Here is a 24,907-nt window from a genome sequence, read left to right on the forward strand (position 1 = left end):
CACGGCCAATAATTTACTTCCATTATTGTTGGGCTGCATGCTCCATATTTACCTGTTTTGCTCATCAACAGATATGTCATTCACATGTACACTGGATTGTTTACTTTTAAATGTCGGACGTCAGCCTCCCGAGGTAATACCGCCTGAGACCTTTCTCTACGATTACTAACCCTCAATACGCAATCATCTCCGTCAATCCGTCCAACTCTCTCTGAAAGTTCCTATGCTGGCTTACGTTGAAGGCAAATGCATCCAAGAAGCCCTTCGCACCCTTGACCATCTTTAATAATCCCTCGCTACCAACCACACCACCACTAGTTACAACACCGTAACAGTCAACTACAGCTGCCTCCTCATTACCAGTTGCAAATACCATGCCCTCGACTCCTACTGCTGTGCGGACTAGACCGACAGCTTCGCCAGTCGCACCAATGGCTTTGCAGTGTCCGAACGCCTCCCTGATCCAGTGCACCACGCGGCCTTGTTTGCTGAGTGTGGGAATATGCTCTCCGCCAGGGATATACAATGCATCGAACAGCGAAGAGCGCATTCCCTCAAAATGATGTTCGGGTGTGACACTCTTGCCTCCCGAACTCTTAACAGGCTGTCTCTTAGGGCCAATGGTAAACACCATCGCTCCTGCAGCACTCAGAGCGCCTTTCACAGTCTCGTATTCAACATAATTGAAGCCATCCGCAACGAGGATTGCAATATTACGCGTGGCGATCGTGGGAGTCAGACCTAGTGCTTCAGGCGTAAAGTCGAACTGGCTGAGTCCCTTCATAGTCTTTCCATGGTTAGGACGGCCAGCCTTAGTCGGTGTTGGCGCACCCGCCTTAACAGCCACAGCCTGCGCGAGATCAAGAGAGATATCCGTAAGACGAGTGATCATTCTCTCGTAGACAATCGGGTCATCGCAGTGGTCAAGCTCGAAACTCAGGGCGGCGATCAAGTGCGTTTTCTCGATTGGCGTAATGGAATTCCAAAATGTTTGGGCTTGCGAGAAGTGTTCGCTGAATTTGACGGAGAGAAGTCTCTGTTTCATGGCGACCACTTTCTCGGGGTAGTCAACGTAGGCGCCTTGTGCTGCAGTAGCGGGCGGGATGACGGAGTGTCGATTGGGGTAGTAGTTCATCTTGCCTTTGGTAATAGTTTGGCAGTGTTGTCCGTCCCGATGATTGTTCATCACCGGACAAACCGGCCTATTGATAGGCAACTCTTGCCAGTTTACACCTAGGCGGGAGAGTTGCGTGTCAAAGTAGGAGAAGTTGCGGCCTTGGAGCAAGGGATCGTCGGAGAATCCGATGCCGGGAACGATGTGTGCTGTACAGAACGCGACTTGTTCGGTCTGGGTGAAGTATTCATCAACGTTCTTGTTGAGTTGTAACTCGCCGATATAGCGAACTGGCAGGAGTTCTTCCGGCCATATTTTGGTAGCATCTAAAATGTCGAAGTCAAATTCATCTTGACGAGACTCAGGGCAGACTTGGATGCCAAACTTCCAGGTTGGGAAGACGCCATTGTCGATGGCTGTGTAGAGATCTTTACGGTGGAAGTCAGGATCTTGACCAGCGATCTTGAGAGCCTCGTCCCAAACCAAAGAGTGTACTCCGAGTGTTGGTGTGAAGTGGAATTTGACGAAAGAGCGGACACCTTCTGTGTTGATGAGAGTGTAGGTGTTGACACCGAAACCTTGCATCATACGATAGGATCTTGGGATTCCACGGTCACTCATAGCCCACATGAACATATGAGTAGCCTCAGTGTGTAAGAACTGAAAGTCCCAAAAATTGTTGTGCGCAGACTGTGCTGTCGGGACCTCATTGTCCGGTTCAGGTTCTAATTCCTAGTCAGCTAAGTGCCACAAATCAGTCCTGGTATTTGGGATGACTGACTGCCAGCATGAATAACATCTGGGAACTTCATAGCATCCTGGATAAAGAATACCGGAATGTCGTTTCCAACAATATCCCAGTTCCCCTCATCGGTATAGAATTTGACCGCGAAACCGCGCACATCTCGAACAGAGTCCGCACTACCTCTCGAGCCTAATACGGTCGAGAACCGTACGAATACCGGAGTGTTTCGTGATTTATCGGTAAGAATTCCAGCAGATGTGACATCTTCTGCACTCTCGTAGAGCTTAAAGTTTCCGAAAGCACCTGCACCTCTAGCGTGTACAACTCGTTCTGGAATACGTTCATGGTCGAATTTCATGATCTTAGCAGCATGAATTAGCTAAACACTAGGTCACAGAACAGAATCAACACACCTTTTCTCTCCCATGATTATCTTCCAGTAAAGCAGGACCTTGGCGGTCGCCAGTTGAGGCGTGGAGCCAAACATCATGGCTGTTCTGCTTGACTCCAAAATCGCTGGTGAGGAAGTCGTTTTTGGTAGGGTCAATGGTATTCTGCTTCATGTCTGTGATTTTCTTGTTGGTGCCAATGGCTCCAGAGACTGCTTCTCCGGCCTTCTCGACTGCTCCTCCTAGTACTGATTGCATAATGAAGATGAGTTTCGAGTGGGAAGTTGGATGTGAGAGCAATCGGCAAGATGAGAAAGAAGACGTTTGAGGAGATCTCGCAATTTATGTGACATATCGTGGAGGGGTCGCTTGCACGGGAGACGGGGTACAGTAGCTGCACGCCTCGCTTGCTTTGTTTGGCCAACGGAAGCAAAACAGATGACGTTAGCTCCACTCCACTTTCACAATTAGGTATATTGACGTATCTCCATAGAATCCCTACAATTTGAAGCTTACCCCTGACCCAAAGATGACTGAGGATTGATCAGGAAGTCTTCCTTGCCAATTGAATACCACTTGCTGCTGCATGTTTTGGAATGAAACTCCAATCATTGGAGCTTGACTGCATGGCACGAAGCATTTCCGGCAACAGTGAGCGGCAAGCAAGGGAAGCTGCGTTTGATACATCTAATCCAAGTGGACGGCAGGTAGGTTTTGTACAAGGTGGAGGTGAGCTCCGGATAGGATTACGTCGTGGGTTTGGGAGCTCGAGGAAGCGCGCTGAAATATGATCTAGGCAAGGTAGGACAGCGAAGCATCGGCAGCTATGGCTTCAAGGTCTTATTGGATTGAAAGGCAAGGAAAAAGGTGCATTATGAAGTTCACAAAATGGATGACGTCGTCACAACCAGATACTGATCGACGAGTCACGTGTGGTATTCGACTCTTTCTCAAGGAAATCTCATGCGTAGCTAGAATTTATTTGCCCTTCGCCCAGAAGTCAGATATAAGGCCCATGGCCGAATGCTGGGAGACTCTAGATACTATTTTCTTTAGCGAGGCATTGATGCCACTACTTCACAAACAAAAAATAGAAAGCTAAACTCCTGCGGAGACCGAGATGGATCCATTTCATTTACGGCAAATTCACACTGAGATTAGAGAAATGACTCCATTGCGCATCTCTCAGGAATTGTCTTCATTCGTCTAGCATACAGTACCCATCACCAAAGAAAAGCCCGTCTTGGGCGTGCGTCGATGCTTTTATGTCCTTTACTCCATGCTATGCAGAATGCGATCTCTTTCTCGGAAGTAAGCTCAACTACTCCTCATCACCATCCTTCGCCTTTTCCTTCTTCGCTGCCGCAGCCATAACCCATTCCTGTGTCTTTGCAAGCACCTTCTCCTGACTCTTCTTATCACCATTCGCCTCCTCCCACTCGCTCCACCTCCTAAACCACGCCACAGCCTGCTTCGGCTTCAATGCCTTGTTCGTCTTAACCATGCGCTCAAATACGCCTCTGATAACATCTTTATCACCCTGCGTAGTTTCCAGATCCAGCAGTTGGTTCCAGATATCGAGACGTTTGGGGAAAGTGGTGAGGAGGGCCTCGAACATGGTGCGACCTCGCTCGGGGGACCCGGCTGCGGAGTGAAACTCGAGAGACGCGAATTTGAGCGTGAGAGCGATGTGGGTGTGTGGTGGGAGTGATTGTTTGGCGCGCGAGAGGAGGCCACGAGCACGGTCTGGGGAGGAGAGGGTATTGAGGAGGAAATGAGCGTAGTTTGTCCAGACGGTGGGGGATTGGGAGAACTTCTTGACCAGCACCTGAAAGAGATCGTCGGCTTTCTGTCGAGCTATTAGTTATAATCTCACCTACCACAATAGGGAGTTTGGCTTACGCTGTGCTTGCCAGACTGGATGTAGATACTGGTAAGTCTTTCGTGGATCTCTTGCGCATCGTTGTATTGGCATGCTCGCTTGAAAACCTCCTCTACTGTCTCATCGCTTCCGTAGGCATTCTCCAAATTGAGCAAGGCAATCCATACGTTCATCTTTTCGGTCTCTTCGCGTATGTTGATTGTTTTGATGGCACGCTCGGCGATCTCTCTTGCTTTGCTAAGTTCGCTGAGTTGCATCTGGAAAGCCATGTATTGAATCCAAAGGGCGGAGGAGTCTGGTTGACCCAGAAGTAAACGCTCAAAATCGCTAATGGATTGTGGCCCGTTGGCATCCAGGTCACCGGTTCGATCAACCGTAATTTCTGCCTTCCTGCGCTTCTTCTTCTTGGGCTTTTCGTCGCCCCCTTCGTTGTCAGACCCGCCGTCTGATCGGTTGTCCACCTCGTCAAGAACGTTGGCTGACCAGTCAAATCCTCCTGCGCTAAGAGCTGGCACATCGGTTTCATCCACATCTGGCATTTCTTCGTCTGAATTTGCACCAGCTTGATCCTCATCGCTGTCAATGCTTTCAACGTCATTCAGATCAATTCCACCAACCTCGTCCTCTTTTTCATTACTGGAGTCTCCGGAGATCTTGACGCCTTGCATTTCACTGAGATCTTCATCCTCGCTGTTATCCTCGGACTCGATGCCATCATCGAAGTACGATGCTTTGAGGCCGAAACTGATTCGCTTCTTCTCCCTATCAAGACTTAGGATTTTTGCTCTGACAGCATCTCCCTCCTCGTAAAGCTTCTTTACATCGACGACTCGGCTCTTGTCTGCCATTTGAGACTGATGGCATAGCCCACTGAGGTTGTTCGATCCATCAATCACTATGAATACTCCATAATCCTCCACTTTTCTCACCTTGCCAGTCACTATTTGACCGATTTTAAGATCGTGGAAGCCCAGTGGAGCAACGTAGTCCTTGTCAATGACAGAAGCTTTCAAACTCATTTGGACGTGATTTTTGGCGGAATCAACCAAAGTGACTTTCCCTTTCACAAGCTGATCAACCTCAAACTCGTTCTGCCATTCCTTGATATAGGAGTCCGATAGCTCAGCAACACGAACCCAGGCAGTAACATTCCCGCCCAAGTTCACAAACAAACCACGGTCGGAGACATTGCTGACAAAACCACGCACGATGTCGTTGGGCTTTACCTGAGACGCCGTTGATATCTCCGGATCTTTTACATCGAGAGATGAATTCAAAACTCTTGAGGGTCGTGTGGATAGTCTAATCTTCTTGTTCGGAAGATCAAGATCTGTAACACAAACCCGAATGATCTCATTCTTTGAGTACTTTGTAGGATCTGCTTCCGAGTAGTCGTCGGCTAGATCGGTAAGATTGACAGGGGCCGAGAGACTATCACTGAGCTGTACCATAATATGTCTCTCAGTGGTTTTTGTGACCTTTCCGGGCACGACCATTCCTTTGCTTAAGCTCTTGAGGGTCAATGGCTCCGAAGACTGTGCCGACCGAGCGGACAAATCAAGGCGATTGTTCGCAGCGTCAACATGCTTGACATGGACTCTGATTGCTGATCCGACAGGGAAGTTTGACTCCAGGTCCTTCAATTTGGACACATCATCTGAAATATCCAGAGCAAGAATCCGGCCACGTACGTTCGGAGAGAGATTTACCCAGACGTAGCTCTCTTGTATGTTGTTCACATAAGCAATCCAGGAAGATCCGGGCTTGACCTGGTCAAGCACGAGCGGATCCTGGACCTTACTGCTCTGGTCACTCGGTTTGGCGGACAGCTCGAAAACCAGAGTCTTGCCTGATCGATGTGATATTGGTAAGAATCGGTGGTTTCGCGCATCGTGTATACCCAGGACACGAACATTCAGTATCTGCTTTGGCGAGAACGAGCGGAGGGGCCGCTTGCGATCTTTTATTTCATCCCAGGAGTCGAAGATTTGTGAGACATCTATCCGACCTTGGATATTGTCTGCAAGCTGAACGTTGATCTGTGTGTCCTTGATCGAGACAATCTTTGCCTTTGTCAATCTACCTAACGTGAGGTCGTCAAGACTCTGGAGTGTTGTGTCAATTGGATTCAATGCTTCTTGATTGATAGCGACAGAAGGAGCGGACTTCTCGGTTGAAGCCTTGGGTGTAGCAGCATCAATCATAGATAATTGGAAATTCTGTTGCCCATGATCGACTCTAACAATTCTGACTTGAAGGGTCTGCGCCTTTTTCAAACCAAAATCTGGGAGGCGAATTGCATCCTCCGTCAATTTGACCTTTGGCAATAATCCAACGAGACCACTTGCAAATTGAACAAACACTCCTGTGAGAGTGATATTTCTAACAAATCCATGGACGACCTTATTCTCCTTCACGTCTTCAAAACTTCGTAAGAGAAGCGAAGCTTTGGCGTCGGCGATAAGACCTGGCTTGTTTGTCAACACGATGAAATGCTTAGATTCGTTCTTCTCGAGGACCAGAAGATCTGTCAAAGTTTGTCCAACACGAATCTTTTTCAGCGCAGACGCATTCTTTTGCGCCGAGCCATCGGTGAGATGGGCCACAGCAAGACTGGCACGAAGGCCTTGAAGATCAAGAGAAATGGTGTCGTTTAATTTCTCTGTAACCACAGCGGAAACAGTCTCGCCCACTTTCAACTTCTTCATGATAATTTGCTGAGCAAGCCCAAAAGAAGAAGGATCTTTGCATGACACAGTCAATTTTTCCTCCTCGGGATCAACATTCAGAACGTGAACATTTACAACCTGCCCGACACGGAAATGCTGGGTAGGATCTTTAATGTATGCCTCGCTCATTTCAGCCACCGGAAGGAATCCACGGATTGATCCGTAGAACTGTACAACGGCACCATTTGGGAGGATATTAACAATTGTACCAGGACTCTGCATGCCAATCGCAATATCCTCGTAGGATACAAATATGGATGCATCTGAATTTACCAGTGTTTTCTTTAGTGTGAGGCGAATATGTCTTTTCCCAGGATCTGTTGACAAAACCCTGGCTGTGACCGTAGAACCCTCCTTGAACTTCTTTTCAGGGTGCAGTAGCTGGACGTCTGACATGTGCGCTTCTGACACAAGCCCAGTGATACCCTCTGCAAGATTCAGCAGTACGCCTCCCACACCCCTTTCATTCACAACGATCTTCTCAACTTTGCCTCTGACCACTGCGCCAATTGGCACATCCTCGATCCGGAGAAAAGGCTGCGCCAGAATCGACTCCTCTAATGAGACGAGGTATATTCCGTCTAGAGGATTATATCCGATCACTCGTGCACGGTGCTTGGAGCCGGTCTTGTAGTGTCCAGTAGTTTCTGAGAGGGTCTCGATCTTTCCATCCTTGACTCTTGATATATGCACAAACCCCGAAACACCTTTCAGACCCAAATCAACGAAAAGACCCATTCCTGGCTCCACCTTCGTAACTGTGGCTTCCTCAACAATAGAAGACAGAGGTAAGACGTCTAGAGGATTCTTCCTTTCTTTGTCTTGTATGGCGAGCTGAGATGCGAGTAACATCACGTGGTCAAGCAACGACACCCCCAATTTCGCAGGTTGAGCATTGGGAAATGTGCAGATGACCCTTCCCTTTATTTTGCTTCCAATCTTGTATTTCTTCTCCAAATCCTTTCCATCTGCTCCAGCACCTGAATGCATCAGATCGGCAGTCACGTCAAGCATACCCATGACTTTTCCCGCGATTCCTCTTGGAGTGATCTCTGCGACCAGTATCTCTACGGCAGTACCAGGGACGAAAGCGTCAATTGTTGGAGCTTCGGACAGGTAGTTTGGCTTCTTCGGGTGTGCAATTTTGGCCGGATCCACACACAGCTTGACGGTTTTGCCATTAGAATTGAGACCAGTGATCGTGCACAAGAAAACGGCTCCTTCTTGGATGCTGGAGATATCCACCCCGTAACCGACGTCGTTCGATGACATAAACCCTCTAATATCTGGGTCTGCAAGGCCGAGATCCATAATGAGACCATGGTCTTCTACACTTGCCACGGATGCCATGAGGGTATTGTTGGCCACCACATTCTGGGAAATCATAGAACTATTCGATTGTTGGGGCTTAAGCGACAACTCTATATGCCTCTTTGCCTTGCCAGATGCAACCGCTTCATCATCCTTGGTCGAAACAACGTATGCTCGAAGATATTGGCCGACTGTGAATAGTTTGTGCAAGTCTACATCCTCTAACTCGGTCTCCTCGTCATTTCCTTCATCTGCAGCAATCGCCTCGATCCTCTCTGTGATCTTGTCGGAAATAGAAGTGATTGGTACATAACCGGTGAGATTATTTGGTAGGGAAAGGGCGATGTCAAGATCACTGATCTGGGAGACTTGTCCCAGTACTAGTGAGCCTGTAACTAATCGCTATAGAACGTCAACAAAGAATCGCTGCCATGATCGCAGCTCAAATATACCTTGTAGCTCAAGCCCTCAATCCTGACATCCTCTTCGTCGGCTTCAGTAGCTTCCTGACCTTTCTTCCCTTTACTTTTCTCCTTTGACTTCGATTTGTGCTTCCTTTTTTTAGTATTTTCGCCATCTTCCCCGGCATCATCAACGTTTGTGGATTTCCCGCCCTGCTCAAACAACACATCTCGAGTAGCTTCAATTTGGATTTGCTTGTGCTCTAGTGGTGTCAAAAGACTTGCACCACCTCGAGGAAATGCAATGTCTTCATCTCGTACTTGTGATATCTTCGGCACATGTGGGATCTTTGCTCTGGTCGTTTGTTCTCCTTCCTGCTCCTCCGCTCTTGGTCTTTTGGAAGGTCGATTATCTGCGTCTCTAGGATTTCGTGATCGCGCAAAAGATTCGTTGGTTGGACCGCTCTTTCTCTTCTTCTCGATCGGCGCCATACTTCACGTCCAACGTCGTTGTTGACGTGTAATTGAATAAAAGTCTTGGGCCCGGATGCGAATCTGCAACTTCTCAAAATTTTAGTCTCCATTGTAGAACTTTTTGGCGGGGACCAGCTAGCGTAGTCGACTGACAGGGGGCCTTGTTAGCTTGTTGATAACAGGACTGAGATACGGGTACGGGCTGCCAGGGATGGCGACGAAGTACCTAGGTAATGTAGAAAAAACGAATCATGAAACCCCGGCATACATCGCAGAGCCGAGCTATTTACAGTCACTTGGAGCCTCTGAAGTATTGTACATGATTTCAGATTATATTTCATAGCTCACCTTCTCGGGTCTTCGTTGCCCAGAGTGCCGAAAGCTGCTGATAGCACTATATTTTCTAGTAATGGTAAGGAGCATTTACAACCATTCCAATTCAACAAGGCAGTATATTCCACGACCCACAAAGCCCTTTGTGCACTGCAAATGTGCTTTGGAGATACATCTTGTACCATTGAACGGAGTCATTAAGTGATTATGTAAGCTAGATGGTTTCTTGGCAGCCTGATGTCACAAGCCCCGCGACGTAAACATTACGAGTTGCCTCAGTTGGGAATAACTTTCTGCAACGTCGATTTCAACTGATCATTCTCCCTGCGTGAATTTAAATCTGCGCTTGTTATCTTATTTAATGGGACCATTACGAAAATCCAAACGAGCACGAACGAAGCCTCCAAATGCGGAAGAACCGGTGACAGGAAGTCTCCCAACGCTACCACAGGTCGAAGACAGCTCTTCAGTAAAGAAAGCCTCGACGCCACCTGCCGATACGTCCAAAGATGCCTCAAATAGAACAAAAGATGCACCCACTCCCATGAAGAGTGTCAAGGCCGAGGCCAACTCTTTCAAGCCGGTAAGTCTCAGAATAACACACCGTCTATCAGTAACTCACATGCCATGCAGCTTAACACGAAGGGAAGCTGGTATGGAACTTGGCCTCGAAAGTCGACTGCTTTAACCCAAGTAGCCAGAGAATCAATTTTGGCCGATAAACCCACGAACTCGTCAACTGTTGATCTGAGTCGATTTGAGCCGAAGAAATCCCCCACCATTACAGCAGCTAGACCGCCTTCGATGTACCTAGGGAAAAGCAAGGAAACTCTGGATATCACTATGGGAGGAACCTCGGACTCAGATACTTTGGCAGGCAAGGATGGCAATAAGCTGGATCCTGAACCGTCGAATGGAGAGGCTCCTACTACGGACGAACCGCTGAAACCACAAGCTGAAGGTCCCGATACCCAACGCCCACCACAAGCCGAAAAAAACTCCACCAGACCTGCTACTTCTTCTGGTTGGCTAGGTTCATGGCTTAACAGGCCAAGTCTAGAAGCCTCCAGTGTGTCACCAAAGCCCTCTGTGATAGTCGAGGTGGTTGGTAATAAACCTCCAGCTATCGAGGCGCAAGTACTTGAGACAGCAGAAGCGCCCTCCTCAACTACGCAGATAGAGGGAGTCTCTGAAATTACTACCCAAGTCCCAGCATCGTCTTGGTTTGGGCTGTGGTCGCTAGCGGCACGAGAAACTGCTGCAGAGGCGCCGAAGCAAGAACTCCCAGTCAAACTCCCCGACAACGACCAGGACACTGTTACGGAAGATTTTCCGGCACCAGTTCCAAGTACAACTTCTGAACCAGAGCAGGTTGTTCCAGCAGCGGGCTCGAGCTGGGCGTTTTGGTCTACCGAGCCAGCCAAAAAGCCGCCTAAACTTGCCGAAAAGACCGCAGAACCAGGAGAGCTTGCGATAGCTGGCGAGGCTTCAGAGAATAAACCAGAACCTGCGAAAACTGCAACCGTCAAAGAGAAAAATAAGGCAAAATCAAGTAAACGGATCCGGCCACAGTCAACTGAAGAAGATGAGAGTGCACTCAAAGCTGAACCGGAAGCGTCGAAAACGACGTCTTCGCCAAGCCCATTGCCTGGTAAGATAGTGCCTACAAATCTTCTCATTCCTTCGGTGAAGAGCACGTACAGGCTAGTCGAAAACCCATCAATCCTTCAGCAGATTACTCGTCTGATTCTTCACGGCCACCAACAACCAGTAAAACATGTCTTTCTCACTAAGGAGCCTCCCAAGATCAAGAAAGCCCTAGCTATTGGAATCCATGGCCTCTTTCCTGCACCTCTACTCAGGACCGTGATAGGACAGCCCACCGGAACATCCATCCGTTTCGCAAATCACGCATCGGATGCGATTCGACGATGGGCCAATGAAAATGGGTGTTTGGATTGTGAGATAGAGAAAGTTGCGCTTGAGGGTGAAGGGAAGATTGCTGAGAGAGTTGACAACCTCTGGAAACTACTTCTGAACTGGATTGATCATGTTCGGAAGGCAGACTTTGTTTTGGTAGCTTGCCACTCGCAAGGGGTACCGGTTGCTGTGATGCTCGTGGCCAAGTTGATCGAGTTTGGGGTTGTCACTACCGGAAAAATTGGCATTTGTGCGATGGCTGGAGTATCACTAGGACCATTTGCCGATTATAAGTCAAGGCTGTTCAGTGGCTCAGCGGGGGAACTTTTCGAGTTCGCGAATCCAGAGAGCGCCGTATCCAAGAGATATGAAGATTCTTTGAAGGTCGCCGTGAAGTATGGTGTTAGGATCACGTATTGTGGTTCGATCGATGATCAATTGGTGTCAATGGAGGTTGGTACATTCATAATTCTCGTCATTTCAACTGCTAACAGATGGCAGTCATCTATATTCTCCACCGTGAGCCATCCGTACATTTTCAGAGCGGTGTTTGTGGATGGTCGAATCCATGCTCCAGACTTGTAGGTCACATCCAAGTTTATGCTAAAGCTCTCTTGTTGATCAATCTCTAGTCTTTCACATCTCGTTGGTTTCGCGTTGAAGTTAAGGAATCTTGGAGTTTCTGATCATGGATTGATTCGAGAACTCTCCGCGCCGCTAGCAGGCAGTCTTTATACTGGTGAAGGACACTCCCGGCTTTACGACGATGGGAATGTTTACGAGTAAGTTAGGTTTCGTAGTGAATGTTGAGTTGTGACTAATTGCCGGTAGCCTTGCTGTTGAGTATGCTTTAGAAACAACATCAGTAGGCGACGTTCCACTTGACATCAAGAAATACGAGATTCCCACCAATGCAAACCCCTATGTTCTTCCATGGATCATGCGCGGGCTCTTGGAAGAAGACTTCGTCAAGACAGAACTCGATCAGGAAACCACGCAACTACTGAAGCAGTTTGACGACTGGAAACCGGCGACTAAGGTGCTGAAGGATGTGAAGTATCGACTGGAAGCAGTCCGCTCCAAACTATGAGATGGGTAGTGAAACACAGGATATGGGCAAGGGGTCGGCGTTGGCTGGGTTGAACGGCATACAACAGCTTAGAGGAGCAAGAATTGGCGTTGAGATGGTGCAGATTTGGTGTTTGCAGAAAGATTGATACCCTCACATGAAAATGGCTTTAATTTTGCTCGAAGAAGCGCTGGCTCCTCTCTGAAAACAGACAAGTGAGATTCTGAAGCTGCTCCAACAAGTAAACAAGCCTCGAGCCAATGCAGGTGCATGCGAGAATCGACCCCATTTTGAGTCCGCGTGACCTGGCAGGGGTTGATCGCCGCTCCCCTCACTATTTGGCTTTAGCGTCATGCGCATGGCAAGGCTGCAGGATCTGGAGTGACAGGCAACATCCGACCGAGACCTTTCACTTGTACAAAACATAAAACTAGACTTATCCTTTACAACCACACTCGTTACATTTTTGGACATTTGCATTGCGCAGTCTCTACCATCTCAGCGAATACATTCCTACAAAACTACTTTCGATGTTCGGTGGCGTCAAGTCTGGGATTCAGCGCAGGAAGGGCGTGGTTTCCACTGTCCGGATACAGACTGAGAAAAGACCAGCACCCCTCCCCTCCGTCGAGAGAGCGAGACAGCACACATCTCAAAGACCTTCGCCGTCTCGAGAGTCATCTGCTCGGCCATCACCATCTTCTGCAGCTGCCAGCCCAGCAACACCCGCAACACCCTCCTCCGACCCAAACGAATCTTCCTCTTTGCGCCCTCCAAAGCGCAAAGCTGCCAGACAACTATCTCCCAACGACATGCCTATCATGTATGACACAAGCGACGAGAGTAGTGACTCTAACATCGACCTTGCCGATCACAAGTCATTTAAGAGGCAAAAGACGAACCGCCCGGAGGATGAAAAACGACAGCTTCGATCCAGGAAAGCCTTCTCTGATGAGGACGGTGGAACTTTCGATATGATACATGCAGCGGATCTGTGTGACAAGTCTTCCAAGGCGTCTTCGGGAAACGTTACAGTTGAGCTGAAGTATCCTAGTGCTTCCCAGCTTGAAAGGTACCAATCATGCTCCTGGTAGTAATTTGAATATGGCTCAGCTGACACAACTCAAAGATTTTATTTGGACTTCGGCAAAGACAAAATCGACTCATTAGAAGAGATCGTGAACGTTGCTAGGATCGTTCGAGACGTTTACTTAACAAAGAAGCAGGCAAAGGGTTTTGCCGCAGCCAATTCTGGTGTTATCAGACAATTGGAGAAAGCTCAAAATGCCATAACATCTATCAAGACAAAGAGAGTGGATATTCGTTTACTCGAAGACTTCAAAAAAGCGGTTGATTTCTACAACGCAACAATGACAAGTCTTCTCCGAGAAGGAGCTCTTGCCAAGAATTTGGACGAGCTGCACCATTTGCCATTGGAGATGGTCCAATTCATTCTACAGCAAGTTTACGACCGCGCTGTGTCACCCCATGTGGATGATCTCCGGGTTTATAAAGCAGGATCCGATGGTGTCTACGGGGAGCTTCTTTCGTCCTTTGTCTCCACAGTTCTGGGGAAGTGTGGGCTTAAGTCTGACCAAGTCTTCGTCGACTTGGGCTCGGGGGTTGGAAACGTTGTCTTGCAAGCAGCTCTGGAATTTGGTTGTGAGAGCTGGGGTTGCGAGATGATGCCTAATGCTTGCAGACTCGCGAGAAAGCAAGCTGCCGAGTTCAAGGCTCGTTGCCGCCTTTGGGGTCTCAATACTGGTAATGTTCGGCTCGAGGAGGGCAACTTCTTGAAGAATGAAGCAATCATTGCAGTGTTGAGGAAGGCAGATGTGGTACTTGTCAACAATGAGGTTTTTGGGGAGCAGACAAATAAGGACCTTGGGCTTTTGTTCCTCGACCTGAAGGACGGATGTCACATCATTTCATTGCAGTCATTTGCACGTGGTAGCGCTCGTAACCACCACGACCCCGCCAACATCATTCAAAATACCGACGACAGTCCTCTTCCTTTTGGTCCTCGTGATGTCAGCTGGACAGGTCGCGGTGGAGACTATTACATCGCTACCAAGGATGAAGCCCATCTCGCTAGGATGCGTGCCGCTAACGAGGGATAGTTATTTATCTGTTCTGTGATTGGCGTGTTATTATATCGTTTTCTGGAGTCTGTAAATAGAGCGTGACGGGATGAGAAATGACGGCTTAGAATGTAGAGTACTGACGGAGGCGAGCATTATGCTAGATGTTAGATAGCGAAGCGAAAAGATCAATAACATTGATACCCAAGCTTCATCTTTCCTCAAATGCTCTATTCATCTCCTCTGCCTCCCTTCCCTTCCTCGCCATCCAACGATCAATAAGGTCCTTATTCTCAGCTTTCAGATCCTTAACCTTCTGCTCCGACATGTTCAACTGTAAGTTGAGCGAGATGACCTCATCATGAACGTCCTAATGTCCGTCAGCAAAAGAGCCATCTGTATTGCCCACGCGGCACTTACATCAAGCAGCTTTGTCTTCCCCCTCAGCTCCTCATCCCTATCTTTAAGCTTCTGCGCAAGATACGACCTGTCCCTCGACAACTCCTCTATTTGTTTCGTATCCGCCTTACTCTTCGCGCGTAGCTTCACCAGCTCCGCCTCCGCATTCTTGATCCGAGTCTGCAGCTGCCCGTTTGAGCGTAATGTTTCTGCAAGATCCCGTCTTAGCTGTCCCGTGCCTTCATTCGTTCCTGTTGGCTTGGGGGAGTCTCGGGTTTTCGAGTCGGATTGAGGCGGAGATGGCCAGAGATTTGAGGCTTTGTCGGCTTCGAGCTCGGCGGTGCGGTCGAGGAGATTGGTGACTATATGGAGGATTAATATACATGTAGAATTTTTGAGGGACCATACCTACAGGCTGCTATCAGATCGGCATCCAACTTCTGATAGCTTGCCTGCTCTCGCAGGTCTCGGTCTTGGAGAGCCTGGATATACTCATCGCGCCATGAAGTCATGGTTCTCGTTATTGTGCAAGCAACAAACGAGGGACGCTACATCATTATTCGTAGCGAGCAAGAAAGTTGAAAGTCTATAGAAAGGCTGAACTCTGCTTGTTGATTACGAGCTTGTGACGATTGTCCAAGGCTGCAGGTTAGGGAGCCTGATTGCGGCCTGTCGCAAGATAGGCTGGAGCTTAGAGCGCTAGCGGCAATGAGGTATACTGATGTGTGCCCACTGCAGCTGCATCTCCAGCCTCTCTCTTCAACTGCCAGACCAACACCGAACATCAATAACTCAACTGCCCCGCTCCACCACACACGCAACGCAAATATAATCACTTGACCAAATTTCGCAAACCGATTTCGTCAATCTTTCGAGCGTTTGTCAAGAGTTGTGGAGGCGAGGTCAACTATTACCGCCCATCAACACTACTACTTACTGGCTCCAGACTCTCTTCGCAATGGCGTCTAGAAAGAAGGTCTTGCTTAAGGTTTGAGAACCCGATATATGTTAAGATTTCGGAAGCCAGAGTTACTGAGAGTGGTCTAGGTTATTATCCTTGGAGATAGCGGTGTAGGCAAGACGAGTTTGATGAACCAATATGTATGTCCTGCGGCTGGAGCTTCTTCTACATGGAGACAGATGGAAGGTTGGTTTGGGAATTAGGGCTGATACTGGGACAGGTCAACAAGAAGTTCAGCGCAAGTTACAAGGCTACGATCGGGGCGGATTTCTTGACAAAGGAGGTGTTGGTTGATGATCGATTGGTCACTATGCAGGTATGGCCTCGTCACGAAGAATATATGCGCTAGAGTGCATAGCTGATGGGATGCACAGCTTTGGGATACAGCCGGACAAGAGAGATTCCAATCGTTAGGCGTTGCGTTCTACAGAGGTGCCGACTGCTGCGTACTGGTTTACGATGTCAACAACTCCAAGAGTTTCGATACCCTTGATAGCTGGAGGGACGAGTTCCTGATTCAGGCTTCGCCGAGGGATCCTGACAGCTTTCCATTCGTAAGTTTGATGCATTTTGCTCGTGGGGGATATGGAAAGTGTGCTAATACATGGTTTAAGGTCGTGCTAGGTAACAAGATTGACGTGGAAGAGAACAAGAGAGTGGTAAGTCAAGAGTATATGAAGTCATGAGAGCTACTCGCTAATTTAGCAACAGATATCCTCAAAACGAGCTATGACTTTCTGCCAGTCTAAAGGTGGAATTCCATATTTTGAGACCAGTGCGAAGGAAGCTATCAACGTAGAGCAAGCATTTGAGGGTATGTGTCTCCACGCCCTTGGAGTAGTAAAGCTAACATATTTTTAGTCATTGCAAGAAATGCGCTCGCCCAAGAAGAATCTGAGGAGTTCAGTGGCGACTTCTCAGACCCTATCAATATCCACATTGAGAACGACAGAGACGGTTGCGCATGCTAGAATTCTGCCTTTAGCAAAGAAAGAGAGACAGTACATCATTTCTTCCGGCTCACATATGATTTCCTTCTGTCTATTATGGGACTATGCAGGTTCCTGTCCTGTGTCAACATTGGCTGCTTGAGAGCCCCTTTACTTGATTTCTCGGTTGGCTGTGCAGGTGAGAAGACAGACGGAAAGGCAAAGTTAGGGTGATTGAAGTGTTGGTTGCAATGGGATTTGTAAGGGTGTTTGCTGTACATAGGGATCAGATCATACATGGCGCTTTGGTGTCTGCGTCTCCTTGATTATACAGAATGCTTAATGGGCTTTGAGAGGTCTTGTATCTGTGTGTTGGAGGCTGTGAGCTTATGATGAAGAGTTTGCATTTATAAATTGGATAACTCTCGTGGTGAAGCATTCTTCTTATGGTCAAGCCGCATGGGTTTGCTAGATGTCTGTATCCATTTAGATAAGTGGGCTGCATGTTCTTAGATACAGTTGCTGGCATATTAGAAGCGGATACAAACCTATGTCTGTTGTCACAAAATTGCCTACTTGTTGGTGAAAGAATCCTAAGGAGTAGGTAGCGACCTCATCCACTTTGATCCCCCCTTGTGTGGGAATGTGCGTACCTTATCCGAGAAACGAGGTCTTTAATGGATAAATAAGGTAGAAAGTACGTCTCTCCCAGCACTTTACCAAAATCCCTTCCTCTCCTGGACCGGAATCACACTAACTTCCCGTAGCACTAAATCTCTAACGTCCCGCGAAAATGTATTTATCCAGTAATGAGCCCTTTCTCAATGATACAAAAACGCTGTCTCATGAAACCCCTCACCTGATCTTTGACCTTTGCTTCATGGCTCTCCGCAATAGTCAACAATGAAATGAGGGTTCTTACTTCCAGAAAGACAGTAAATAAAAACACTAATAACATTTCTCGGATCCAGCAAAGACTCTCATGCAAGGAATATGGGCGCCCAGGCGCCCACCCATTCCTATCTTATCGCTGCGCCTCGGGTCCGGCTGCCTAATCGCGGTATGGTGGAGCCAAGGCTACAATCATGACTTCGAGGGTGACAGGGTCTGACAGATACGACGTCTCGAGTCGCGACAACCTCGAAGTGACCACCACCCTTGACTTCTCCTGACCGCAACAACTTCAAGCAAACAGTATTTGCAGATCATAATGGAGAATCCGCAAATAGCATGAATCTATCTTTGATTTGGTGAGATTCCATAATCTCTGGTTGGCAACTGTCCTTCACCTTCGAGTTATTTTTCTGACAGTGTGACTGGACCAACAAAGCCACGCGCCGCCCAATAGACGAACCTCGAAAGTATACTTGGGGGTATCAAATACAGGAACAGCCGCTACAATGAGTGCCCAAATACCCCCAGTTCCACCGGCTTTGGCTGCAGAGGTTCTGGCGTCCAGGGATCGATCTGTGGACCTCCACCGCATGCAATCCCACGACAGACAATCTCTAGCTTCTGCACCTGCAGGGACAAAGACCCAAGGCTTCAGAGCGGGCGTTGGACTTGGGAATGTGGCAAGACGGACGCTGGGGATCGTCTTACTGCTTGTTACTGTTGGGTTGTGGACCAGCTCTAATTTCTTGACGAGTGTATGTAACCCCCACCTTATCTCTCTTGTGTACCACGTTAATGAGATACATGCAGTATATATTTGCGGATAACACGTACTCTAAACCTTATTTCGTTACTTATCTCAATACTTCGTTTTTTGCAATATCTCTAATCCCGATCTTTTGGAGGATATCGCATCAACATGGTGTCTCGCATATAAGGACATCCATGGTGGAGTTCTGGCAGCAAAGGAAGGCAAGTTACACAGCTATCGGCAGCAAATCCGGTGGCGATGAAGACGATGCCGAGGATCCTATGTCGGGTTCGCATTCCAGACTACTCGTGGATAACGATGTTGGACCAGCTTTGAGCTTATCCGGAGATCCTCACCCCCAAGACGAGATGCTGGGCGTGTCCGAAACCGCATGGCTCAGTCTGGAATTCTGCTTCCTCTGGTTTGCAGCCAACTACTTGGTTGCGGCTTGCTTGGAATATACCAGTGTTGCGAGCTCGACTATTCTGACATCAACCAGCAGTATCTGGACGTTGATCTTTGGAGCTCTGGTTCGCGTGGAGCACTTCTCTTACAAGAAGCTCATTGGAGTCTTGGCTTCGTTGTCTGGTATCATTTTAATATCTTCGGTCGATCTATCGAGGAAAGATAATGACGACCATCGGGGAAACTTCCCGCATAAATCTCAAGGAGAGATTGCCCTTGGCGATGCTATGGCTTTTGGAAGCGCGGTCATGTATGGTATCTATGCCGTTGTCATGAAGAAGCGGATTGGTAACGAGGATCGTGTGAGCATGCCGCTGTTCTTCGGACTTGTTGGTCTTTTCAATGTGATCTTCTTGTGGCCAGGATTTATAATACTGCACTTTACTGGAGTGGAGACATTTGCCCTGCCACCTACTAGCAAAGTCTGGGTTATCATCCTGGTAAGTTTTCTAGACTGTTCCACTTGAAAACTGTACTGATATCCGATAGATGAATGCTGCATCGTCCTTCATTGCAGACTACTGTTGGGCATATGCAATGCTCCTCACTACGCCATTGTTGGTGACAGTTGGACTGTCTATGACAATTCCCTTGTCCTTGATCGGCCAAATGATAATCAGCAAACAGTATTCCAGTGCTCTGTATTGGGTTGGAGCTGTTATTGTTCTCCTGTCCTTCCTGTTCATCAATCATGAGAGTAAAGATGAAGATGATCCTCTTGTCAGGCGTGAAGGCATTGATACCATTGCTTGAGGCTTGATCGGGTATTTGTGCAGTTGACAAGTTCTTTCACTTGGAGAGAAAAAGTGTATCAATGGACTAAGCCGTGAATGGGTATTGGTTGGTGAAACTAACTGGCTTCGACTGGCCATCAAGACGGCGAAATTGGCGGACATGGCGCCACTCCATTGCTTTTCATGGGTTCGCTCGGCCTTTCGATAAAATATCCTTGGATCCTGCGACAGTGGTCAATTAAGGTCAAGGTCAAGGTCAAGGCCAACGACAGAAACAGTGCAGGTGACGCAGCTCCTGGCCTGCTGGGAAAGCCCTACGTGTGGTTCCGGGGATATGAGGGGGATACAGTGCGTCCGTCGGCAGATCACGCATAGGTAGCTGTTCGTTGTTAATGGCGCTGCCATTGCTGGCGTGCAGTGCTGTTTGGCATGAGATGAGGCTGGCCTTGGGATCACTCGGTGTTGACTTGCTGAACATTTTACAAGACTAATCTCGCAACGAGTTACTCTCCACATTGAAAGGGCAAGAAGCTCCTCTTTTCATTTCGACTTGAAGATAAGTTGGTCAATTGTTGATGTTCTCTTCTTCTTCATCTTCACTTCATGTTCAGGTTCGAGGAGGGAGCCTGACTGGCGGTCTTGGCCTCGCTTTCAACGGCAGTCTCCTCGCGGCCGTAGCTTCCCTCTCTCGCGCTTGCAGTATTGACTCGACCCGACTTCAATTTGGAGGGGCCAATACCACCACACGAGGTAAAGTACATCATATCGCGCAATCATTCATTCTCTCTTCCCTCTCCCCTCTCCCCTCTCCCCTCTCCCCTCCTCCCGCTTTTCAACTTCCCGCATCGATCTCCTCGCAGCCCCAATCCTTCTTCCTCCCACATTTGTGGACTTCCACTCTTTCAGTTTCTTTCTCCTGCATCCTTTCGCCTCTCGTATAGACCTCGTCTTCCCGTCACATACTGTCATTCACCCTCCTGATTATCGACCGACCAATCTGCGCAACAATGGCCGATACTAGCTATCTCGAGAGTCTGCAGGCTGGAGCGGGTTTAGATCCGAACGACCATTCCAGCATGTCTAGTTCGATCATTTGGACAACTTCCGTCCTGATGGCCGCTGTTGCGTCCTTCGTACTCGCGCGTTTGTTCGTTCGAGGCGGATACCGCCCTTCGTATGCCGGCATCGATCATTCACGTACTCTTGGAAATGATGACTGTAAGTACGTTCTTTCTGGCTCTGACGGTATAGCTTGTAGCCTCACAGTGCCTCGTTACTCTGGCTCGGCTTGCCTGTCACACGTTTTCAAAGGACAACACTGACTAGAGGTCGAGATATCATGTTCGGAGCCTGCGTCGCCACTATCTTTCTTGCTATGTGCTCAATCATCGGTGCCTGGTCAGGTCTTGGGAGACACATAATGGATATTCTGCGCGAGGACCCGGACCCCAAGCTCGAGAATACCCAGAGTCTCATCCAGATCCTCTACGGCTGCTACGTATGCTACTCTCTTGCCAATGCCCTCACCAAGTTGTCGATCATTGCTTCCTACCTTCGCATCTTTCCCAGTGTGCACTTCCGCCGTGCCATGTGGGTGCTTGGAGTCTTCGTTGTGCTTCAAGCACTCACCTCTGTCGTCACGATCATCTTCGAGTGCGATCCTGTTGAAAGCTCGTGGAACTGGAACGTGAAACGCAAGAGATGCATTGACATTCAATTGTTCTTCTACGTCACCTCCGCCATCAACACCGCTACTGACTTTGCTCTCTGGGCTGCTCCAATGCCCTACTTCTGGAAGTCTCGGATGTCACGGAAGCAGAGGATCGAACTGGTACTGTTGTATTCAATTGGCCTTCTGTGAGTGTTCCTTTTAACGACGCGTCAACACGTACTGATTGCTGGATAGTTCGTGTCTGTCGGGTCTTTTTCGTCTGGGACAGCTCAAGGGTCTAAAGTCATTGGACATTACATGTTAGACTCAACTCCCCGTCCTCGTACATCTCCTCTCTCTGACGCTCGTATTAACAGATCATGGTGCACTTCCCCTCAATTGTTCAATGGGCGAGGTCAGCCTTGGAATTATTTGTGCTTGCATTCCTCCTCTACGACCTGCGTTTCGACCAATCTTGAAGAAATTTCGACTGTACTCTAGAATGTCGCCCGTGGATAAGGCCAAGGTCACCCCAGTCTCGACTCCCCAAACGAGCCAGCATCCATACTTCGAGCGAAGACGAGAGCGAGCCTTGTCCCGAATCGCTGAAGATGGTCCCGTGGAAAATATTGAGTTTGACGAGTTTGAGGAATCTTTTAGACAGTATCTCGGTTCCTCCGTTGCTTCTTTACGACCGTCCGATACCGGTACTATCGGCGAGAGAGGTTCTGCTACCAGCACACGTCTCTTCCTCTAAAAATTTGCAGGAACGATCCTTCTGAAGGCTTCTTCGTCCGCCATGTACCTAGGATACTTTGGGTTGATTTCGTTTGCTTTGGGTGGAGACGACACATACAGTACATCAGAATGGTTATGATTTGATTTGCTATGCTGCTCAGACAAGGAAGTTATGGGGATCTTTCAATTCCAATCGCTCGGCGTCGGTATTCAGCTGAATGATCATGTTCAAGATCTGATTGCTGCTGCGGCAAAACACTGTAATGTAATGATAATGAGCTATAAGGAAGTTTCGGCTTTCTGCTCCATGCAATACATTACTTCTTATATATCTTCTCACAGCAACACGTATAATATTCAATGTTTCTGATCCCAAATGTGACATATAACAAAGACTTTAATGTTAATTTGTTCCCTGAGCTGGCTCAATAGCCACTGCTGTCATAATACACACAAAGTGCCTTTTGATCACATGGGTTCGGAGAGATACCTACTCCATTGCCCTCTGCAAGACTCACATCCTTATTATCTTAATCCAATACAGTCTGCTCGATGTCTATCTATCTATCTATCTACAGGACCGTAAGAGGTAGGGAAGTAAGCACAGGAGTATTGGTGTATTAATACATGGGTATCTCTGCTCTGCTCTGCAATGCTCTGTTCTGCTTTGTGTGCATTGCTCGCTGTACAGTGCACAATTGTAATTATGTAGAGTTCCGGGGCGCCTCCTCGATCTTGATTCGTGCATCGCCTTGCTCAATCCGTTGAACGCCATTCCTTGGTATACCTGCGAGTCTCCGAACGCCTTTCTGGTTCCATAGTATTCGAGTAGTTTCCTGGTCGTGGTGTTCGTTCATCTGGTGTCATGGTGTGGATATGGGTCTGTTCTTGTTGTGCTGCTTTTACCTTCATAGGCCATTGCAGTACTTTATTTTAGTCTGTAAAGTATGAAGAAGAATAGCAGGAGTACAGCCATGGTAGGCGTAGGCAGACCCTTCAGCACACTCCTTTTCACACTCTCACCCGTGCTCCTCGATGTTGTCGTTATACGATCTTTCTCACTGCCCTCCGTTTCTACCCCATCTGTTTTAACCTCATGCTCATCCACAAAAATAACCTGCGACGTCCCGGTCTTTGAGCTCGAAAACCGTCTCACCACTTGATCGAAACTGGGCAATCTTCCTTTAAACATTATGACCCTCGCCACTGGGCCAGCAACCACATCTAAAAACCCTCTCCTACTCTTACTCTCTCCCTTGCCCTCCATACCAGCCACACACTTCGTCACATCGTCAGTCTTCTCCAGCGTCCCAAGCCTACTCATCCTCTCCTTCGCCACAGATATGCTATCACGACTGGCGTTCAGCGGTCGTCCTCTCGCAGTGCTAGCTGACGCCGCAATGTCGAACTCCGTAGTACCGACTACGGCGTCGAGTTGGTTGACCAGTTGGAGCATGTAGGTAAAGATATGTTGGGCTTCAAGGACGATATCGTCTTTCTCGCCGACAGTGAGAAGGACCTCCGCTTCTGCTATGCGGGATTTGAAAAGCGTTTTCAGATCTTCCCCGTCTGAGTCGCCGGTAAAAGAGAAGAATGAGAGGCCTGGGACGGGTTTGGCGTTTGGTTCTGGAGGTGGAAGACGTGGGTTGAGCGTTTTTGCGGTGGGTTGCACACGGGTTGGTGCTGTGTTGGTCTCGGAGGTCGAGGAGGGAGTTGTACGGGGGTCCGGGCGGGATGTTGAGCGTGGTGGTACGGCGGAGTCGTCGATGCTGTATGGTCTAACTGGAGAAGATTCCCGAGACCAGAACGCATCGCCTTGGCCTCCTGCTTCTTTCAATGCTGCCCGGAGGTACCGTCCGCCCGAGAACAGGGCCATGTACAGAACCCATGCATATGCTAGCAAGACATGAGGATTTGCTTCCACGGATGTCTTAGTATGTTGCAGAAATTCTGCCAGAGGTCCAGAATGTGATATGGCTCTCAACTGGGCCGTTATCTGGTGATCCGGGGTGTTCGTCAGGGTCCGTATGTCTGCCAGCAGTCGCCCTGCTCGAAGCAGACCTGGCATCCGGAGGTGTGAGAGTAGAGAGTGTGTTCTTGTGCAGATCTTCGGCGTGTGGATCATGGGTGTGGGTTTCTGCGTGCTATTCGACACCAAGGGAATGGACTTTGAGTCCAGGAGGGGTTGCCCTGGATCGCATGCATCGTGATTGGTTTGCAGGGTGGTCGGCAGCTGTGGAAAGGAGAGCAGTGCTCCCCAGAGGTCTTCGAAGGTTGAGTAGATAGGTGCGATGTGGAAGAGGCCTGAGACGTAGGTTGAGGGGTTGGTGGTGTATGGTGGAAGGGCGAGGGGTAGTCGGGTCAGGATAAGGCGATTGAGTTGGGTGTGGAGAGGGCGGGTCGAGATATTGACTTTGGATTTTGTCAGTCGTTTGCATAACTTCTAGAGAGATATGAGAACATACTGCGTTCGGAGAGGGAATGAGGGTTTATCGGGGGAGAGGGCATAGGAGAAGGCGTGGGAATGCTGCTGTCTGACATTTTCTCGCTATCATGGTGTGCGAACATTAAACAGTAAAAGCGGAAGTGCGATAAGTATAAGTGCAAGAGAAGGAAGTTATCAATATTTGTACTCTAGGTAACGTGTTGTAGGTGAAGTCGGAGACGGTCGTGAATAGGGGAAGAGAAGAAATGATTCCGAATAGAGGATCGATTTTTTGGTTCTGTTTTGTTTTGTTTTGTTATTCACACACTTGGAGTTGGGGTCGATGGCAGATAGCTCCTTCGATAGTTCCAGGACGGCTTGGGCACTTTGGCACCGCTTTGGACCCGATCGCGACTCTTCTGTCGCTATCGATAAAGTTTATTTCGACTAGACTGCGCCAGAAGAGAGGATAGAGCGAAGGGGGTAAGGGTAGAGATAGAGTCTGGAGATCG

The 24,907-nt window shown here is 48.5% G+C and overlaps 9 protein-coding genes across 9 annotated transcripts; 5 read left to right on the top strand and 4 right to left on the bottom strand.

The window, feature by feature from the left end:
- Nucleotide 1: 1 nt before the first annotated feature.
- CAT1 (catalase A) lies at nt 2–3,119 on the bottom strand. Its single transcript, XM_058502786.1, has 3 exons — nt 2,273–3,119; nt 1,896–2,220; nt 2–1,839 (listed from the first exon to the last, which is right to left on the bottom strand). Exons 1-3 carry the CDS (start codon nt 2,504–2,506, stop codon nt 173–175), a joined length of 2,226 nt encoding a protein of 741 aa, XP_058361715.1. The 5' UTR covers nt 2,507–3,119; the 3' UTR covers nt 2–172.
- Nucleotides 3,120–3,121: 2 nt separating this feature from the next.
- RRP5 (rRNA biogenesis protein rrp5) lies at nt 3,122–9,279 on the bottom strand. Its single transcript, XM_058502787.1, has 3 exons — nt 8,623–9,279; nt 4,151–8,572; nt 3,122–4,097 (listed from the first exon to the last, which is right to left on the bottom strand). The coding sequence occupies exons 1-3, from the start codon at nt 9,061–9,063 to the stop codon at nt 3,570–3,572; spliced, it is 5,391 nt and encodes a 1,796-aa protein (XP_058361716.1). The 5' UTR covers nt 9,064–9,279; the 3' UTR covers nt 3,122–3,569.
- A 460-nt stretch (nt 9,280–9,739) lies between these two features.
- ONS95_009210 (uncharacterized protein) lies at nt 9,740–12,388 on the top strand (the record flags this gene model as incomplete). The annotated part of the gene is made up of 5 exons (XM_058502788.1): nt 9,740–9,961; nt 10,012–11,751; nt 11,800–11,879; nt 11,931–12,080; nt 12,130–12,388. The coding sequence occupies 5 exons, from the start codon at nt 9,740–9,742 to the stop codon at nt 12,386–12,388; spliced, it is 2,451 nt and encodes an 816-aa protein (XP_058361717.1).
- Nucleotides 12,389–12,897: 509 nt separating this feature from the next.
- Nucleotides 12,898–14,487, top strand: DOT1 (Nucleosomal histone H3-Lys79 methylase; the record flags this gene model as incomplete). The annotated part of the gene is made up of 2 exons (XM_058502789.1): nt 12,898–13,439; nt 13,497–14,487. The coding sequence occupies 2 exons, from the start codon at nt 12,898–12,900 to the stop codon at nt 14,485–14,487; spliced, it is 1,533 nt and encodes a 510-aa protein (XP_058361718.1).
- Nucleotides 14,488–14,659: 172 nt separating this feature from the next.
- ONS95_009212 (uncharacterized protein) lies at nt 14,660–15,359 on the bottom strand (the record flags this gene model as incomplete). Its single annotated transcript, XM_058502790.1, has 3 exons — nt 14,660–14,818; nt 14,869–15,209; nt 15,260–15,359. 3 exons carry the CDS (start codon nt 15,357–15,359, stop codon nt 14,660–14,662), a joined length of 600 nt encoding a protein of 199 aa, XP_058361719.1.
- Nucleotides 15,360–15,805: 446 nt separating this feature from the next.
- On the top strand, nt 15,806–17,238 carry YPT7 (Rab GTPase ypt7; the record flags this gene model as incomplete). Its single annotated transcript, XM_058502791.1, has 6 exons — nt 15,806–15,835; nt 15,895–15,948; nt 16,029–16,124; nt 16,183–16,467; nt 16,520–16,622; nt 16,670–17,238. 6 exons carry the CDS (start codon nt 15,806–15,808, stop codon nt 16,777–16,779), a joined length of 678 nt encoding a protein of 225 aa, XP_058361720.1. The 3' UTR covers nt 16,780–17,238.
- Nucleotides 17,239–18,137: 899 nt separating this feature from the next.
- ONS95_009214 (uncharacterized protein) lies at nt 18,138–19,600 on the top strand (the record flags this gene model as incomplete). Its single annotated transcript, XM_058502792.1, has 3 exons — nt 18,138–18,386; nt 18,442–19,287; nt 19,337–19,600. The coding sequence occupies 3 exons, from the start codon at nt 18,138–18,140 to the stop codon at nt 19,598–19,600; spliced, it is 1,359 nt and encodes a 452-aa protein (XP_058361721.1).
- Nucleotides 19,601–20,588: 988 nt separating this feature from the next.
- Nucleotides 20,589–21,989, top strand: ONS95_009215 (uncharacterized protein; the record flags this gene model as incomplete). Its single annotated transcript, XM_058502793.1, has 4 exons — nt 20,589–20,799; nt 20,916–21,438; nt 21,488–21,552; nt 21,610–21,989. 4 exons carry the CDS (start codon nt 20,589–20,591, stop codon nt 21,987–21,989), a joined length of 1,179 nt encoding a protein of 392 aa, XP_058361722.1.
- A 909-nt stretch (nt 21,990–22,898) lies between these two features.
- On the bottom strand, nt 22,899–24,538 carry HMX1 (heme oxygenase; the record flags this gene model as incomplete). Its single annotated transcript, XM_058502794.1, has 2 exons — nt 22,899–24,382; nt 24,436–24,538. The coding sequence occupies 2 exons, from the start codon at nt 24,536–24,538 to the stop codon at nt 22,899–22,901; spliced, it is 1,587 nt and encodes a 528-aa protein (XP_058361723.1).
- Nucleotides 24,539–24,907: the final 369 nt, after the last annotated feature.

Source organism: Cadophora gregata, assembly GCF_030347475.1.
Source record: "Cadophora gregata isolate MNR1 chromosome Unknown scaffold_3, whole genome shotgun sequence".
Classification (NCBI taxonomy): domain Eukaryota; kingdom Fungi; phylum Ascomycota; class Leotiomycetes; order Helotiales; family Ploettnerulaceae; genus Cadophora; species Cadophora gregata.